Source organism: Dama dama, chromosome 11, assembly GCF_033118175.1.
Source record: "Dama dama isolate Ldn47 chromosome 11, ASM3311817v1, whole genome shotgun sequence".
Classification (NCBI taxonomy): Eukaryota; Metazoa; Chordata; class Mammalia; order Artiodactyla; family Cervidae; genus Dama; species Dama dama.
This window is the reverse complement of record NC_083691.1, coordinates 73,098,236-73,116,997: the sequence shown is the minus strand read 5'-3', so window position 1 is coordinate 73,116,997 and position 18,762 is coordinate 73,098,236. Positions and strand designations below refer to the sequence as shown.

General features: G+C 40.0%; 1 protein-coding gene across 1 annotated transcript in view; it reads left to right on the top strand.

The window, feature by feature from the left end:
- STON1 (stonin 1) overlaps nt 1-18,762 on the top strand; it is a 121,353-nt gene that overhangs the window by 66,919 nt on the left and 35,672 nt on the right. The window contains exons 4-5 of the mRNA XM_061155454.1: nt 14,482-14,583; nt 14,780-14,903. Coding sequence (XP_061011437.1) covers nt 14,482-14,583; nt 14,780-14,903 — 226 coding nt within the window. The remainder of the gene's footprint in view (nt 1-14,481; nt 14,584-14,779; nt 14,904-18,762) is intronic.

Here is an 18,762-nt window from a genome sequence, read left to right as displayed (position 1 = left end):
CTTATCATTTCCATTCTAGTTAAAAACTTCCTTTAGCATCCCTTTATGGTGGTTTTGCTAGTGAGAAGTAGACTTAGTTTTCCTTAATCTGAGAATATTTTGATCTTCCTTGTTTTCCCCCCAAAGAATATTACCACTGGGTATGGGATACTTGGTGGCTCAGACAGTAAAGTATCTGCCTGAAATGCAGAACACGTGGGTCCCATCCCTGGGTTGGGAAGATTCCCTGGAGAAGGGAATGGCTACCCACTCCAGTATTCTGGCCTGGAGAATCCTCATGGACAGAGGAGCCTGGTGGGCTACAGTCCATGGGGCCACAAAGAGTCAGACACAACTGAATGACTAACACTTTCAACACTTTGATGGGATTCTGAGTTGACAGTTCTTTTAGCACTTTTCTCTCAGGCCACTTCCTTCTGGCCTCAGTGGTTTCTCTTAAGAAATCCACCGACAATAAAACCACTATATACCCCAGCAATCCCACTACTAAGCATATATCCTGAGGAAACCAAAACTGAAAAAGACATATGGAACCCAGTGTTCATTACAGCTCTATTTACAATAGCTCGGACATGGAAGCAACCTAGATGTCCATCATCAGATGAATGCGTAAAGAAGCTGTGGTACATATAGTCAATGGAATGTTACTCAGCCATAAAAAGGAATGCATTTGAGTCAGTCCTAATGAGGTGGATGAACCTGGAGCCTATTATACAGAGTGAAGTAAGTTAGAAACAGAAAAACAATTATACTGACACATATATATGGAATCTAGAAAGATGGTACTGATGAACTATTTGCAGAGCAGCAGTGGAGACACAGACATTGAGAAGAGACTTATGGACATGGCTGGAGGGGGAAGGAGAGAGTGGGAGGTATGGATAGAGCAACATGGAAACATACATACCGTATGTAAATAGACAGCCAATGGGAATTTTCTATATGACTCAGGAAACTCAAACTGGGGCTTGAGAACAACCTAGAGGGGTGGGGTGGGGAGGGAGGTGGGAGGGATATTCAAGTGGGAGGGGACACGGGTAAACCTATGGCTGATTCATGTTGACATTTGGTAGAAACCAATGCAATACTATAAAGCAATTATCCTTCAGCTAAAAATAAATAAATTTAAAAAAAAGGTTAAGGTAGTAAATTTCATGTTATGTGTATTTTAGCACTATTAAACTTTTTTTTAATTAAGAAAAAAAGAAATCCACTTACATTTGAATTGACTATTTCTATTATTCAAATTGGGTTATTTCTACTGTTCTTTTTTCAAGTTCATTGAGTCTTTCCTTTCTCATCTTCATGCTGCTGTTGAGCCCTGTTCTTACCAGGGCTGCCATAACGAACTACCGTAACCTGGGCAAGTTAAAGTAATAGAAATTTATTGGCCCAAGTTTAAAGTTTGGCTAGAAGTTTGAAATCAATGTGTTGTTAGAGCCATACCACCTCTGAAACTTGTAGGGGAGAATTTCTTCCATGTTTCTTTTAGCTTCTGGTGTTTGCCAGTAATCCTTGGTGTTGCTTGGCTTGTAAGATGCATCACTCCAATCTCTGCCTGTGGTCACATGGCTGTCTTCCTTGTGTATTGTTGTCCTTTTCTTATAAGTGCATCAGTCATATTGGATTGGGCTTCCCTGGTGGCTCAGTGGTAAAGAAACTGCCTGCCAATGCAGGAGACACGGGTTCAATCCCTGGTTCAGGAAGATCCCCTGGAGAAGGAGATGGCACCCCATTCCAGTGTTCTTGCCCGGGAAATGCCATGGACAGAGGAGCCTGGCAGGCTACAGTGTATGGGGTCACAAGAGAGTTGCACACGACTTAGCAACTAAACAACAACAGCACACTGGGTTAGGGGCTCATCTACTCCAGTCTGATCGCATCTTAACTAATTATATTTGCAATGACTCTATTTCCAAATACAGTCGCATTCTGAGGTGTGATGAGTTAGGACTTGAAATACCTTTTGGGAAGAACATATTTTAATCCATAATAAACCTATCCATTGAATCTTTTATTTTGGTCATTGTATTTTCATTTATAAAATACCTGCTTGGTTCTTCTTTATATCATCTGTTTTTTGCTGAGATTTTTCCACTTTTTCATTTGTTTAGATCACTCTTTAAATTACTTGCTTAATTGCTCATCAAAGCAGTTTTATGAAGGCTACTTCTAGGGTCCTCGTCAGATAATTCCAACATCTTAAGTCATCTCTGTGTTGGTGTCGATTGTCTTTTCTCATTTAAGTAGAGATTTTCCTGGTTATTGGTATGACAACTGATTTTCAATTATATCCTGGACGTTATGAGACTCTGGATCTCATTTAAATCTTCTGTCTTAGCAGCTCTCCTCTGACACAGGGCCAGTGGGGGAAGGTGAAAGTGCCCACTTGCTGTTGCAGGTGGAAGTGAAGGGTCCTGCTTCTGGCTCAGTCTCTGCTGACAGCCTAGGGGAGGAGGGTCTCCTAGCGACTGCTGGATAGAGTGGGCGTTCAGGCTCCCCATTTGGCTTCCACTGACATCCTGCTGGCAACCACAACACGCTGGTTGACACAGGGAGGGGAATCTTGTAACTCCTTCTTATGTGGCTTCCACTGACACTTCAAGGGGAGATTTCATTATCACCTAGCAGGAATGAAAGTCTTGGTTTTCTTTGACACCACCTTAGTCATTAGTGGGGATGACTCATTATAGTTGGGTAGGGGGACAAGTCCAGGCAACCCACATGGCCTCCAGTGACATCGTGGGGAGGTCTGCACCTCAGTGTGGCTGGGCAAGAGTGGAAGTCTAAACTCTACTCTGTCTTTGCTGACAGGGGTGAATTGGGGCCAGTTTTTTCCTGTGGTGTTTGAAGTAGAGCAGTTTTTGTCTAATAAGAGTTTTCTGTCTTGCTGCCCATTTTCTGGCCCTTGGCTGGAGAAAAAAGACTTTTGTTCTTTTTTGTCTGTGACCTTTGATGTTTCTGGATTGCCAGCTTCAGCAGTACCCAGTTAGTTATAGGCAAGGTAAAAAAAAAAAACCAAGGGAATTTATTGCTGTGCATTCTTTGGGGTGTGAGGTCCCTAACTCGTCTGTGCTCTTCTCTCCATCTTTTATGTGTAATATCCAGAGTTTTTTAAAAAGCTGTACTTAGTAGTATTCTTGGGCTTCCCTGGTGGTTCAGCTGGTAAAGAACCTGCCTGCAATGCAGGAGACCTGGTTCAATCCCTGGGTTGGGAAGATCCCCTGGAGGAGGGCATGGCAACCCACTCTAGTAAGTATTCTTGCCTGGAGAATCCCCATGGACAGAGGAGCCTCGAAGGCTACAGTCCATGGGGTCAAAAGAGCCAGACACAGCTGAGCGGCTAAGCACAGCACAGTGCAGTAGAAGGAATGGGCAGGAGTGTGTCTACTTCATGTTGTCCCTGCCTCTCCTGATATTTGAAGCACCTATGATAACATAGAATATTCAAGATCCTACCATTACACCTTACAAAATGTGACCAATTAGGAAAGAAGATAAGTACAATTATTGTGGGAACAAAGCTGGTTGGTTCTTTCCAGGTCACAGCCTTAAGTTCAATGTATTAGTCTTTACCTCTGTCTTCTATAAGTAGAAATTTAGGTTGGAAAATTCACCGGAGACAGACATTATTCTTGCTAATATTTCATGTTCATATTTGATTATACATGTTGTGATTAAAGTAATGAAAATGGAATCATTTGTTAACTTGGAAATTACTGAATTCTTATCAAGACCCTGATGAGAAAAACACAGGGAAAATTGTGTTTGAAGACATCCTTCACACTTTCCATGAGTTAATTATAGTCACTAATTTTCATATGTACACAATATGTACATCTCTTCAATATTAATGTGTTAGCTGCTCAGTCTTATGTGACCCCATGGACTATAACCCACCAGGCTCCTCTGTCCATGGAATTCTCCAGGCAAGAGTACTGGAGTGGGTAGCCATTCTCTTCTCCAGGGGATCTTCCTGAACCAGGGATTGAACCCACATCTCCAGCATTGCAGGCAGATTCTTTACTGTCTGAGCCACCAGGGAAGCAAAGAAATTTGCACAAGTTTACATGCTCAGCTCGGTTCAGTTCAGTTCAGTTGCTTAGTCGTGTCCGACTTTTTGTGACCCCATGGACTGCAGCACGCCAGGCTTCCCTGTTCATCACCAACTCTCGGAGCTTACTCAAACTCATGTCCATCGTATCAGTGATGCCATTCAACAATCTCATCTTCTGTCATCCCCTTCTCCTCCCACCTCAGTCTTTCCTAGCATCAGGGTCTTTTCCAATGAGTTGGTTCTTCCCATCAGGTGGCCAAAGTACTGGAGTTTCAGCTTCAGCATCAGTCCTTCCAATGCATATTCAGGACTGATTTCCTTTAGGATGGACTGGTTGGATCTCCTTGCAGTCCAAGGGACTCTCAAGAGTCTTCTCCAACACCACAGTTCAAATGTAAACACCATAGTTTACATGCTATCCATGGGCAAAGCTGGGATTTGAACCCATGCAGTCTGGCTCCAGTCTTTGTGCTTAACTGTAACACTATACTGCTGTGCTAAGTAAATGAGATAAACACTTAAAAATAGGTTGTAATGTGATCATGAACCGTGTTCCACCATGAGATAAGGTCACCAGTTGGCCATAGCACTATGTCACATGGTCACTTTAGCTGAATTCCTGTTGAGGCAGGGGGAGGGATTCTGCATAGTGGAATTGTATCTGATATTCCAATAATGTAAGTTGATTTTAGAGTTGTATTAGAAAATGGAAAATGTTATAAAAGTGCAAAGTATAAATAAATCAGAACTACTAACATTGCAAACATTTCAAAGTTACAAGGTAAGGCAGTGATTATCTGAATTTTCATTTCCTGAATGATGTGAAGGATGAAACAGAAGTAGAGAAACACAATACTGCTGGGTTTAGTGCATTGCGTAAAAAATATTCAGAAACTAACTATGAATATTTGCTGCCTTAAGCCATATGCTCATAGACTAACTTGTATTTTTCATTACTGATAAATATATTATTTAGAGTCTAGAGTTACTGAAATGCCCTGTGTTTGACTGTAAAATTTAATATGTAAAAGATAATGGGCTGTCTCTAAAATACATTTTAAAAAACATTCTTATTCAGAGAAAGGACTTCATAGATATGGCCTTTTCTCACAATAAGCAAAGAGAAATTGTTTCTTTACTTTTGTAATAATATCACTGAAACCTCCAGGTGAAAGTAATAAGAACATACAGAAGGCAGAGAAATTAATCTGATTATTAAGATTTGCTTAAATGTTGTAAAACCAGTGTTGATTACAAATGATATATTAAATAGATATTATAGCTTCTAAACAAAGCAGGAGGAAATGAAAATCTGATGCTTTGAACTGTGATGGGCAATTGGGGAGGAGCTTTATGCTTTGCCACAGGTGTAATTTCAAAGAACTACATACTCAAAGAAGGACCAAAGCTCAGCATTCCTTTTTTATTCTCTATTTACTAATATAAAAAAGAGTCACTGTAAAATTGCCTCACTGAGACTTTGGGATCTTGAAATTTCAATTTTAGCATCAAAAGTGTTTTGTGTATGCACCACACTTCCCTTCTGAGTTTGAAAAATTGACAAAAGAAATGTGATCATTACATGACTACAACAGTCTGCTTGTTTGATGATAACCTGGGGTCAACACTATCAAATATCAGCCTGTACAGATTCCTTTCGATACTTTTCAAATGCTCTTGTGACTGATGAGGATATTCAAGAAACTTTAAATGCTGAGATTACAATGAGAAAAAAACCAAGTCTTCACTAGTTACAGTTCAATCAGAGAATGGGGGCCTGTATTAGTTATCCCATTTTGTGTAGCAAATTATCCCCCAAATTAACTGCTTAAATGACAAATATTTATTATCTCACACAGTGTCTGAGGATTGGGAATCTGGGAGGTGCCTAGAGGGTGTTTCTGGTGCAGAGTCTCTCAAACAGATGCACCAGGCTGTGAGTCAGGGCGGCAATCATCTGACAGCCCATATGGGGAGGGATCAACTTCCAGGCTTACAGGCTTCTGATCCTTGCTGGCTGTGGGCTGGAGTCTTGGTTCCTTGCACATGGACCTCTCCATAGGTTGAGTGTTTGACTGTCTTCACAACATCACAGCTGTCTTCTCCCAAGTGAGTCATCTGAAGGAATCCAAAGATGGAAGCCATAGTCATTTATAACATAATCTTAGAAGTGACACATCATTATTTCTGCTTTATTCTCTGGGTCACCCAGATGAACCATGGTACAGTGTGGGAGGGGCAAACACAAGGTCGTGAATACCAGGAAGCAAGGATTTTTGGGGGCCATCTTGGAAGCTGGCTATCACAGGTTCAGAGCAGATTTGCAGCCTGGATTCACCTGGAATGTAGGTTAGAGTATACCTCCTCTATTATTTTTTTTTTTCTTTTCTTTCTTTTTTTTAAATTTATTTTTTTATTGAAGGATAATTGCTCTACAGCATTTTGCTGTTTTCTGTCAAACCTCTACATGAATCAGCCACAGGTATACATACATCCCCTCCCTTTTGAACCTCCCTCCCATTTCCAACCCCATCCCACCCCTCTAGGTTGACACAGAGCACCTGTTTGAGTTTCCTGAGCCAGACAGCAAATTCCCATTGGCTCTCTATTTTACATATGGTAATGTGAGTTTCCATGTTAAAGTATACCTTCTCTAAAAGCCATTGTCAACTGTTGGGAAGAAACTACATCTCAGTCTATTAGTGACCATGCAAACAGACCCTCAGGGGCAAATGGAAAGTTACTGACATCTCTCTGCTAAAGTTACATAACCTCTCTGCAACCTGAGTCCACTAAATATACTAAAAGATAACAGTTCAACTTAGTCACTTTTTATGAGAGGCTAAAGTTGAATGGTTCTATGAAGACCTACAAGACCTTTTAGAACTAACACCCAAAAAAGATGTCCTTTTCATTACAGGGGACTGGAATGCAAAAGTTGGAAGTCAAGAAATACCTGGAGAAACAGGCAAATTTGGCCTTGAAGTACAGAATGAAGCAGGGCAAAGGCTAATAGAGTTTTGCCAAGAGAACGCACTGGTCATAGCAAATACCCTCTTCCAACAACACAAAAGAAGACTACACATGAACATCACCAGATGGTCAATACCAAAATCAGACTGATTATATTCTTTGCAGCCAAAGATGGAGAAGCTCTATACGGTCAGCAAAAACAAGACCAGGAACAAGACTGTGGCTTAGAGTGTGAACTCCTTATTGCCAAATTCAGACTTAAATTGAAGAAAGTAGGGAAAATCACTAGATCATTCAGGTATGACCTAAATCAAATACCTTACGATTATACAGTGGAAGTGACAAATAGATTTAAGGGACTATATCTGATAGACAGAGTGCCTGATGAACTATGGATGGAGGTTCATGACATTGTGCAGGAGATGGGGATCAAGACCATCCCCAAGAAAAAGAAATGCAAAAAGGCAAAATGGTTGTCTGAAGAGGCTTTATAAATAGATGTGAAAAGAACAGAAGCAAAAAGCAAAGGAGAAAAGGAAAGATATACCCATTTGAATGCAGAGTTCCAAAGAATAGCAAGGAGAAATAAGAAAGCCTTCCTCAACAATCAATGCAAAAAAATAGAGGAAAACAATAGAATGGGAAAGTCTAGAGATCTCTTCAAGAAAATTAGAAATACCCAGGGAATATTTCATGCAAAGATGGGCTCGATAAAGGACAGAAACTCTATGGACCTAACAAAAGCAGAAGATATTAAGAAGAAGTGGCAAGAATACACAGAAGAACTGTACAAAAAAGATCTTCATGACTCAGATAACCACAGTGGTGTGATCACCAACCTACAGCCAGACATCCTGGAATGGGAAGTCAAGTGGGCCTTAGGAAGCATCACTATGAACAAAGCTAGTGGATGTGATGGAATTCCAGTTGAGCTATTTCAAATCCTAAAAGATGATGCTGTGAAAGTGATGCACTCAATATGCCAGCAAATTTGGAAAACTCAGCAGTGGCCACAGGACTGGAAAAGTTCAGTTTTCATTCCAATCCCAAAGAAAGGCAATGCCAAAGAATGCTCAAACTACTGCACAATTGCACTCATCTCACATGCTAGCAAAATAATGCTCAAAATTCTCCAAGCCAGGCTTCAGCAATACATGAACCATGAACTTCCAGATGTTCAAGCTGGTTTTAGAAAAGGCAGAGGAACCAGAGATCAAATTGCCAACACCCGCTGGATCATTGAAAAAGCAAGAGAGTTCCAGAAAAACGTCTATTTCTGCTTTATTGACTATGCCAAAGCCTTTGACTGTGTGGATTACAACAAACTGTGGAAAATTCTGAAAGAGATGGGAATGCCAGAATACCTGACCTGCCTCTTGAGAAATCTGTATGCAGGTCAAGAAGCAACAGTTAGAACTGGACATGGAACAACAGACCAGTTCCAAACAGGTAAAGGAGTACGTCAAGGCTATATATTGTCACACTGCTTATTTAACTTATATGCAGAGTACATCATGAGAAACGCTGGGCTGAAGGAAGCCCAAGCTGGAATCAAGATTGCTGGGAGATATATCAATAACCTCAGATATGCAGATGACACTACCCTTATGGCAGAAAGTGAAGAAGAACTAAAGAGCCTCTTGATGAAAGTGAAAGAGAGTGAAAAAGTTGGCTTAAAGCTCAACATTCAGAAAACTGAGATCATGGCATCTGGTCCCATCACTTCATGGCAAATAGATGGGGAAACAGTGGAAACAGTGGCTGACTTTATTTTTCTGGGCTCCAAAATCAGTGCAGATGGTGACTGCAGCCATGAAATTAATAAACGCTTACTTTTGGAAGGAAAGTTATGACCAATCTAGACAGCATATTAAAAAGCAGAGACACTACTTTGCCAACAAAGGTATGTCTAGTCAAGGCTATGGTTTTTCCAGTGGTCATGTATGGATGTGAGAGTTGGACTATAAAGAGAGCTGAGTGCCAAAGAATTGATTCTTTTGAACTCTGGTGTTCTAGAAGACTCTTGAGAGTCCCTTGGACTTTAAGGAGATCCAGCCAGTCCATCCTAAAGGAAATCAGCCCTGAGTGTTCATTGGAAGGACTGATGCTGAAGCTGAAACTCCAATACTTTGGCCACTGACTCCTTGGAAAAGACCCTGATGCTGGGAAAGATTGAAGGCAGGAGGAGAAGGGGACAACAGAGGATGAGATGGTTGGATGGCATCACCAACTCAATGGACATGAGTTTGGTTAAACTCTGGGAGTTGGTGATGGACAGGGAGGCCTGGTGTGCTGCAGTCCATGGGGTCACAAAGAGTCGGACAGGACTGAGCGACTAAACTGAACTGAACTGATGAGTACCAAGGTCCACATTTAATTTCAAAAGTACATATGTTAATCTGAGAAGGATAGAACACATAACAAAGTTTCTTGCATGGTAGGCAGATTCTTTACCTGTTGAGCCATCAGGGAAGCCCCAATATAAGATAGTATGACATCACAGTAAGTTAAGTGATTACCAATTCTATGCATTTAGGAATCAAGTTTTAAAATTTCACTATGAAAAAGATGATAAATAAGAGATCTTTCAGCTTATTTCCCAGGTTGAATAAGTTAATTGGATATTTTGATATCAGCAGGAATCAATAACTGCTTCTAGCTTTTCTATTTTAGGTGTAAGATGTCACTTTGAATTATTCTGGTGGTAAACTGGCAGGTAGAGATACAATCATTAAAAATTATATAAAATTCTTGACTTTTTGAAAAAGAAATTTCAGATAGTTTTCAATATAGGAAAATCTTCTAAAGAGCTTCATATAAATCAGCTTCTTGAAACTCATCAACCATAAGGTACCTGACCCAGGCAAAGCAAATTCAGAATGGTTGGGCATAAGTAGCTCTACTGAATTTACATGCACAAATACTCAATTTTCAACCTGATAGGATTTTTAATCATTAACTAACTTAAGTCTTCTGGTGAGCTCAGGACCTATCTGATAAGATAGAAAGGCTTCTTTGAAAGGCAGAGTATTGGCAATAGATGACTTTTTCCCTTATCTAACCCTCCAGGTTATCTGTTCTTACATCTGCCCTCAGCCCCAGGCAAGCTGTGCCCCTGGATGCTTTACCCTTCAAGGGAAGGAGGGAATTATTATAGGTCAAGAGACTGTGATTTCTGCCTGAGGAGGAAAAGGAGCCTGGGTGGTATTGGGATGCTGACTTTATTTTAGCAGTGGTTCTTCACCTTGCTGCATGAGATAGAATCAGATTCTCTCGGGGAGAGACCCAGGTGCCAAACCTTTAATAATCTCTGCAGGTGATTTCAGTGTACAGACAAAGTTGAGAATCCTAGTTTTGGGACACCAAGTCTCATTTAAGTGCCCATCAGAATCACCTGGAGAGAATGTTAGTTATAGAAGGCTAGGTCCTCACCTCTGGAGTTTCAAATTCAGGAAGTCCAGCTGTGCTGTGCTGTGCTTAGTCGCTCAGTTGTGTCCAACTCTTTGCTACCCCATGGACTGTGGCCCGCCAGCCTCCTCTGTACCTGGGAATTCTCCAGGCAAGAATACAGGAGTGGGTTGCCATGCCCTTCTCCAGGGGATCTTCCCCACCCAGGGATTGAATCCAGGTCTGCCACATCGCAGGCGGATTCTTTACTGTCTGAGCCACCGGGAAAGCCCAAGAATGTTGGAGGGGTAGCCTAACTCTGGGAGAAGGCAATGGCACCCCACCCCAGTACTCTTGTCTGGAAAATCCCATGGACGGAGGAGCCTGGTGGGCTGCAGTCCATGCGGTCGCGAAGAGTCAGACACGACTGAGCGACTTCACTTTCACTTTTCACTTTCATGCATTGGAGAAGGAAATGGCAACCCACTCCAGTGTTCTTGCCTGGAGAATCCCAGGGACTGCAGCGCCTGGTGGGCTGCCATCTAGGGGGTCGCACAGAGTCGGACACGACTGAAGCGACCTAGCAGCAGCAGCAGCAGCCTAACTCTTCTCCAGGGGATCTTCCCGACCCAGGAATCGAACCGGGCTCTCCTGCGTTGCAGGTGGATTCTTTACCAGCTGAGCAACCAGGGGAGCCCAGTAAGGTCTGGGGTGGGACCCAATAATTTGCATTTTAACAGCTTCCCAGATGAAGCGGTTGCTGCTGTCCCACACTTTGAGAACCCATCTTAGAAGAGTTAGATTCTTGATACATTCTGGAGTTCAGCTGTGAGTGGGGCCTAAGGAGTGGAATGAAAATTAGAAGGAGAGGACAGACCCCTCTAATTCCTCTCTTTTTAAAGGTAAAGTGAACTGGGATCTACCACTGCATTGCTCATCCTCTATTTTCGTAGCCTTTATTTTACAACTTGAGAAAATAAAGGCTCTTTAAGGGTCATGTGAACAGCCCAAAGCTGGTTACACCGGAATTAACCATCCCACTTTAGCTGGTTTTCTTGCTCCTGCGGACCCACCTCTGCCCTGCCTCAGCACCGAATCTCCAGTTAACCCCGATCCCGTTATTAACCTTCTCTCCCCCCTGCCCCGCCCGCAGCGTTCTGACGTAGTTGCCCGGACGACGTGCACCCACGTTCTCAGCCCACAGCGAGCCGTCCTCCGTGGTGCGCCGCGTGCTGCGCGGGCGCAAGCCGCAAGGCGCCGGAGCCGGTCATGGATTGCGTCAACCGGGTGGTAAGTGAGGATCAGCGGCCGGGCCTCTTGGCCTGCACCCCGTGGGGAGGGAGTGTGACCCTGGGGTCATGGCGGCGCAGCTCCGCACACCACTTTTTTTCCTCCTGGCCCTTCACAGACATTCAGAGGCCCTCTTCCGTAGGGGCTTCGGCTGTTCTTCGCCTCCGTGTTGGAGGAAACGGATTAGAACCAGTAGCTCACCTGGAAGTTGGATCTGGCTCCCTTCAGAAGAGCAGATGTCCCTTTTCTTCTCCTTCTCACTTCTCATCCAAACTGAGGGCCTCTAGAATACGGATGTGAGCTGGTGGTTAGAGGTGGAATGCACCTTAGCCCTTCCAGTTTCCTATGTGTTTAGAATTACTAAATTCAGTTGTCCTTGTAATTGTGGTCCTTAATTTTAGTATGGCCACTGTTGATTCTAAGCTGTATTATTTACCTGATATAACAGGTAATGTGATACTTTGTTACCCCACCACATATTTTTAGAGATCTCCCTCACCCTTCCACTTTCCCATCCTTAAATATCTTAATTTTTTTTAATATTTATTTTTATTTATTTATTTGTACTGGTTCTTCATTGTAGCATGTGGGGATCTTGTTAATAGTTGGCATGTGGGATCCAGTTCCCTGACCAGGGATTGAACCCAGGCCCCCTGCATTGGGAATGTGGAGTCTTTGCCACTGAACCAGCAGGGAAGTCCCAATGTCTTAATGTTTAAGTGTACAATTGAAATTGATAAACGGAGAGATTGCTCTCCTACCGTTAAGGAATACCTCAACCTCACATGAGAATTGACAGGCTAAATGGCCTTGTGAGACCTTCTATCAGTCTTAAAAACCTGAATTAAAGATAAAGTCAAGGAGTCATGTTTATTTTCAGTTCAAGTCAAAAGTTCACATTTGGTAAAAGGCAATGTAGCTGGTCCAGATCTGTGGTATTTTATGGGTTCCACTTATACATACACAGCATAAAAGGGTTCATGTCTAGAGAGAAGTTATTAATGTGTATCCATTGTCTGATTTTAGTGTTTTAAGATATGTAAAATAATTATACTTAAATTTACCATGTATACCATTTGATTATAATGAAGATAAATATAAAGTCTAACTGTAGTCCTAGAAAGTACATTCAGTTCCTACTTTGCTTTTGAGATTTTGTGTTGTAATGGGTCATTTTTGATGGCTGCTGTTACACTCTGAGGGTAGATCTTAAAAGATGTTTTTATCCCTAAGAGTTTTTCCCTCTAGCTTTAAATGTGATCACGCTAGCTGAGACCAACACTGAAGCCACAATTTAGCACTCCTTTATCAGGGTAAACAGTTTTAGAAGAAGCAGCTAATCTAGAGCACCTAATCTTACTGTTTATACTTGTGAATAACATATTACTTAAAATAGTACTGATTGGCTTATTTATAGGCTTACCCTTGGTCTTCAGAAGGATAAGTTTAAAGCCTAACTACTCTTGGCATATTTATTTACTGAGTAGTATCAAAAAGCAGTCCTTGAATAACAGAATTTTCAATTCGGCCTGTTAATTGCTGAAATAAGAGCAATTCAACTACATTCCTATTTTGTCATTTCTTATCAGTCCACTAGGTCAGGTCAGTATTGTTAGTATACTTAGCATGGCTCTTTTTTTTGCATTGAGTAATTTTAAATTTTTATTTATTTTTATATTTTATTTTATTTTTTGGCCATGCTGTATGACTTGCAATGAATCTTTGTTCCTTGACCAGGGATTGAACTTGTGCCCCCAGTAGTGAAAGTGTTGAGCCTTAACCACAGGACTGCCAGGACTATGGTGGAAGTGAAGCGCAACTTACGTAGATTTGAAGGACTGAGTTTATTTCACAGGGCTATTTTTCTATTGATATTGACCAATTTTTAATCTGGTAAAAATCTGCTTTGAGGATGTTACTTACTCTCTGCAGACTATGGAAGGGTAAGGTTCATTTAGTTTCTTAGTTTCTGTCCTTAGTTTCTCTTAGGAAATCCTTTTTGTTGCAGTTTACTTGACCATGGTTCAGGATATCTTTTGGATTATGTGTGTTTTGGAAGTGGGAAGCATTTTGGTGACTATTGTAAATGCTTGCCCCAAACTTATGAGTTGGAATTTATTTACATTTGTGGAAATAATAAACTCTAAAAAAGCTCTTTGGTCTGTTTGAGAAAAGAGTAAACTGAAAACCAAAGGTTCATTTCTACCTGCCTTAAATTAATTTCCTTTGAAAAAGGACTGGGGAGGTTAAATACTGATACAGAAGTCAGGGAACATAAAAATAAGCATACATCTTGATGAGATTTTTATCTCATTTTCTTGTAGTATTGTGATTCAGGGCTTCCCTGATGGCTCAGCAGGTGAAGAATCTCCTGCAATGCAGGAGACACAGGAGATGCCAGTTTAATCAAACCTGGGTTGGGAGGATCCCCTGGAGGAGGAAAATGGTAGCCCACTCCAGTATTCCTGTCTGAAATATCCCTTGTACAGATGAACCTGGCAGACTATAGTCCCTGGGGTCACAAAGAGTCAGATTTGACTGAGCAACCTACACATTCATTGTGATTCAGCCTTGTAGATAGATTGAGACTATGGATCTGAAATTAACACAATATATGAAAAGCTAAGACTATACTGGGAATAGGATGCATTTAGTGAAAATCCTTGCGATGGCTTTTCTTTAGATATAAAATTAGAAAGTGTACATTTCATGTTTTCTAAGGCTGGGCACACTCAAACTTGAATGTAAAACTTTTAAAAATTGCTTTTATGTAGGCTAAACTTTACAGATCTGTAATTGAAGATGTGATTGAAGGAGTGAGAGGTCTCTTTGCTGAAGAAGGTGTAGAAGAACAAGTCTTAAAAGACTTGAAGCAGGTTTGTAGACGGTAAAAGTTTCTGTCTTTTGTTTTTTCAGCTTAAAAAAATGGCTAAACTATAATTCAGACCTCTTAATTAGCATTTAACACTTACCCATTGATTGAGATTTCAGTTGACAATTTAAAAGTTAAAAGAATAGCAGTAAATATCCTATTTTTTTTTTTAAAAGCAAACATTTTGTTTCTCTCTGCAGCTCTGGGAAACAAAGCTTTTGCAATCTAAAGCCACAGAAGACTTCTTCAGAAATAGTGTTCATTCACCTCTATTCACGCTTCAGTTGCCACACAGCTTGCACCAAACATTGCCATCATCAGCAGGTTGGATGCAGTTAGTAAATTAGTAGTATTTGTCTTTGTAACAAATTCTCCTTTGGTGGTGGTTTTGAATTAGGGTAATATTCTTAAGGTAAGAGGGCTTGAACTTCAAAAATCATTGTTAAATAAATGAATGCAGGATAAGTCATCACTGCCATGTAATTATTGATAAGAAAATTAGGTTGTTTAAACTTTTAAACTATTTTTTTTTTAATTCTATAGTCACCAAAGGTGAAAAAGCTATACTGCAGAAGAACAAGTTGTATAGTTCATGGGCTATTGGGAATACCCTCTGGTTATTTCAGAAAATTTAATTGTCTGTAGTCAAGGAGTAATCCAACCATTGTTGGTAAAGAAGCAGAGGGAGAGATGGGTGCTTGCAAGCTTGAGCACCCTTTCTTCTTGCTGTCTGTGTATATGATAAATTTTCCATTTAATTGGAAGCAAAATGGAGCTTTTGTGAACAATCCCTTTTATAAACAGGGATATGGAGGTTATTCAGGCTGCTTCACAGTTTTGGATATAAAATGAGGGCTAGAAATGGACCTTACATGTATTGTCACTAATCTTTGTCCTACTGAATCTAGATCTCTGCTTTTAAGGGAAATATTTATCCATAATATGGCTATTAGTTTACACTGGAAAAGATTAGCTATTAAAAGATAAAGCAATCCTATTATGTCTTTCTAGCCTTTCTTTTTTCTCCCCTGATTCTTACAATCATTATGCTGTCCTGATATGTGTATGTGTATACATCTGCTTGTTGATACACAGAGATGCAGGCAGAGACACTGGCAGACGCAGAGGCACACACACCAGCAGACACACCTAGATACAGACATGCCCAGACAGACACACACACACACAAGTAGGTTTTATTGGATTTAGCTGGAATTCAGTAGATTAATGTCTGTAAGGGTAGATTAAATTGTCAATACAAAGTGGATCGTTCATGGTGTACTTGGGAAAATTCACATGAAAATCATGTGAGCCAAGGTAAAGGAACAATAGCAAGGAGGCTTGTACCGCCTCTATGACAAGATGAGAGAATTTAAGTGTGGCAGCAGTCATAACTTATAGAGATGAAACCAACAAAGAGGGTTGAGTTACCAAACACAGCTTTTATCTAATGCTGTGCTTAAAATGTAGAATATTGTACTTTAAGAATTCGCCATTGCAGTTTTAATTACTTAGTTGACACGCTGAAACATTTTCCATCAAATTTTGGGTTTTTGGCTAATCTTTCATTTTTAACTTTACTGTTTTATTAGGGCATTCCTTTTATTTCTGTGTTTAAATAACATTGTTTTACTCTTTTTTTCATCATTAAAGAACTTTAAAGTTTTTTTTTCCTTATGAGTGGCTTGAAGTGTGGTCAATGTGGAGGAGTAAAATACTTGATTGAATTTTGTCAAAAGCGTAGTTCTTAAAAAAAAGAATAGCCAGAACACTTCCACTTTCTGTCATTCAAAATTGCAATACTAGATTTTGCCGCAAGATGGTAATATTACCAATGATTTAAATCACAAAATAGTCTTGCAACTAATATATCTAGCTGACTTTCACTCAACACTTCATTCTAATTTCTTTCTTAGAGGTTAGAACAATGGAAATAATTGCATTTAAACAAGATAGTTTTTCTTATTCTCTTCTGCATCATTCATAATAAAGTGAAGAGGAAGCACGTGTATCCTGTAAAACTGCACTATAGGCCTTATTGCCTTCCATCTTCATTTCTAGGTTACTCTAGTACCTAGTAAATAACCTCATAAAATTGGAAGTGCTTTTTATGTCTTCTCATTGTATGCTTTTAAAAGCCTGATTAAGATAACCTAAACTTCTACAACCTTTTCATCTCTTGATTACAAGTTCTAATTAAATCTGCAATGGAATAAGTCATTTGCCTTTGTCTGTTTAAAATTTGTTTGCCCTATTATGTTTTCATTGACTGTATTACCCATTTGTGTAATAATTTGCTGTATCTTCAATTGTCAGCTTTTTTTTTTCTTTTTTTGTGGGGTGGGGAGGGGGGCGTCTCAGGACCGCTTTACACTTTAAAATCGAGAACCTCAAAGTACTTTCTTTTGGGTTATAGATCATATTAGAAATTAAAGCTGAGACATTTCTAAAATGTTGATTTATTAATTTAAAAAGTGAATGTATGTTAGTATATATTAAAAATAACTTTTCTAGAACAAAAAATATTTAGTGAGAAGATTGGTATTGTTTCACTTTTCTGCAATTCTTGTTAATGTCTGGCTTAAATCAAGACAACTGGATTCTCATATCTATTTCTAAATTTAATCTGTTATGATATGTAGTTTTAGGAAAACTACATACAAGAAGAAAATCTAATATTCCACGGTTAGATAAGTGAAAAAGCAGGAGTATTTTAATAGCTTTTTCAGGTAGTTTGGTACTAAGCTAAAACTCAACAAGTGGTAGCTTCTGAGAGGTTAGGTGCAAAGTAGAATCAGTATCAGTGGACTTTTTGTTAAAGTTCCCTGGTGTATCTTGTACTTTGAATGACACTCTAACCTGTGTGTAATTTTGTAACATATGTTGATGACTTGGAAAATGTTGGTTCACTGAGTTAAATATTTGACACATTGTTTATGATACAGGATAAAAAGTCATTATCATCCCCCACATCTCATCAGAAAAGTGTTATAAGTATTGGAAAGCAATGAAGCTCACTGTTGTGGATATAGAGTTTCCAAAATTCTAATTTTTGCTTGAAAACTTGAATTTTATCATTCCTAAACAAACACTGTCAGTTTGTTTTTCTTTGAGGTGATGGGCACACTTAGTTCATTTTCAGAAAACTGCCATATACCCAACTTTGAAGAACCATGGTTACTATCAGTTTTTCTTTCAAGTAAAACTAGTGTTTCTTTTTTTTTTTTTTCTTTCTTTTCTTTTCTTTTCTTTTTTTTTTATTAGTTGGAGGCTAATTACTTCACAACATTTCAGTGGGTTTGTCATACATTGACATGAATCAGCCATGGAGTTACATGTATTCCGCATCCTGATCTCCCCTCCCACCTCCCTCTCCACCCGATTCCTCTGGGTCTTCCCAGTGCACCGGGCCCGAGCACTTGTCTCATGCATCCCACCTGGGCTAAAACTAGTGTTTCTTAAGAAAAAGAAATTAGCTATGTCAGCTCCCAACTTAAACAATAGTACCATTGCATCTCATTGTACTTCCTCGTACTTCTGTATGCTACAGAAATGCTTTATATGTTCTTCCAGTTTCCTCATACAGAATATTAAAAGGAAGTATACTTGAGGGTTGATATTTAGTAAAAATAATTATTTGTAGTTACATTAGGAACTTCTTAAGTGAGACAGTTTTGTTGTTGCTGGTTTTATTTTATTTATTTTTTTAGTTGTAAGTAAATAGCAATGGAGAATAAATACAGTGAGCACTAGAGGGTTTGGTGCTTACAGGCTTAATTCACGAGACAACGCCTTCAGTTTTAATCATTGCGGCTTTGTGCCATAGAGCAGATGTCAGCAATATCCTGCCCCAGATGCTCAGTGAGAAATGAAAAAGGCATAAATTGCCCTGATATCCTGGTGGCTCAGATGGTGAAGGATCTGCCTGCACTGCAGAAGACCTGGGGTCTATTTCTGGGTTGGGAAGAGCCCCTGGAGGAGGGCATGGGAACCCACTCCAGTATTCTTGCCTGGAGAATCCCCATGGACAGAGGAGGCTGGTGGGCTACAGTCCATGGGGTCACAAAAGTCGGACATGACTTAGTGACTAAACAACCACCATTCTATTCTTATATATCATTTTTAGTCTTTTAAAAAAATGATTAATTTTAAAGAGCATCTTTAGGTTCACAGCAGATTTGAG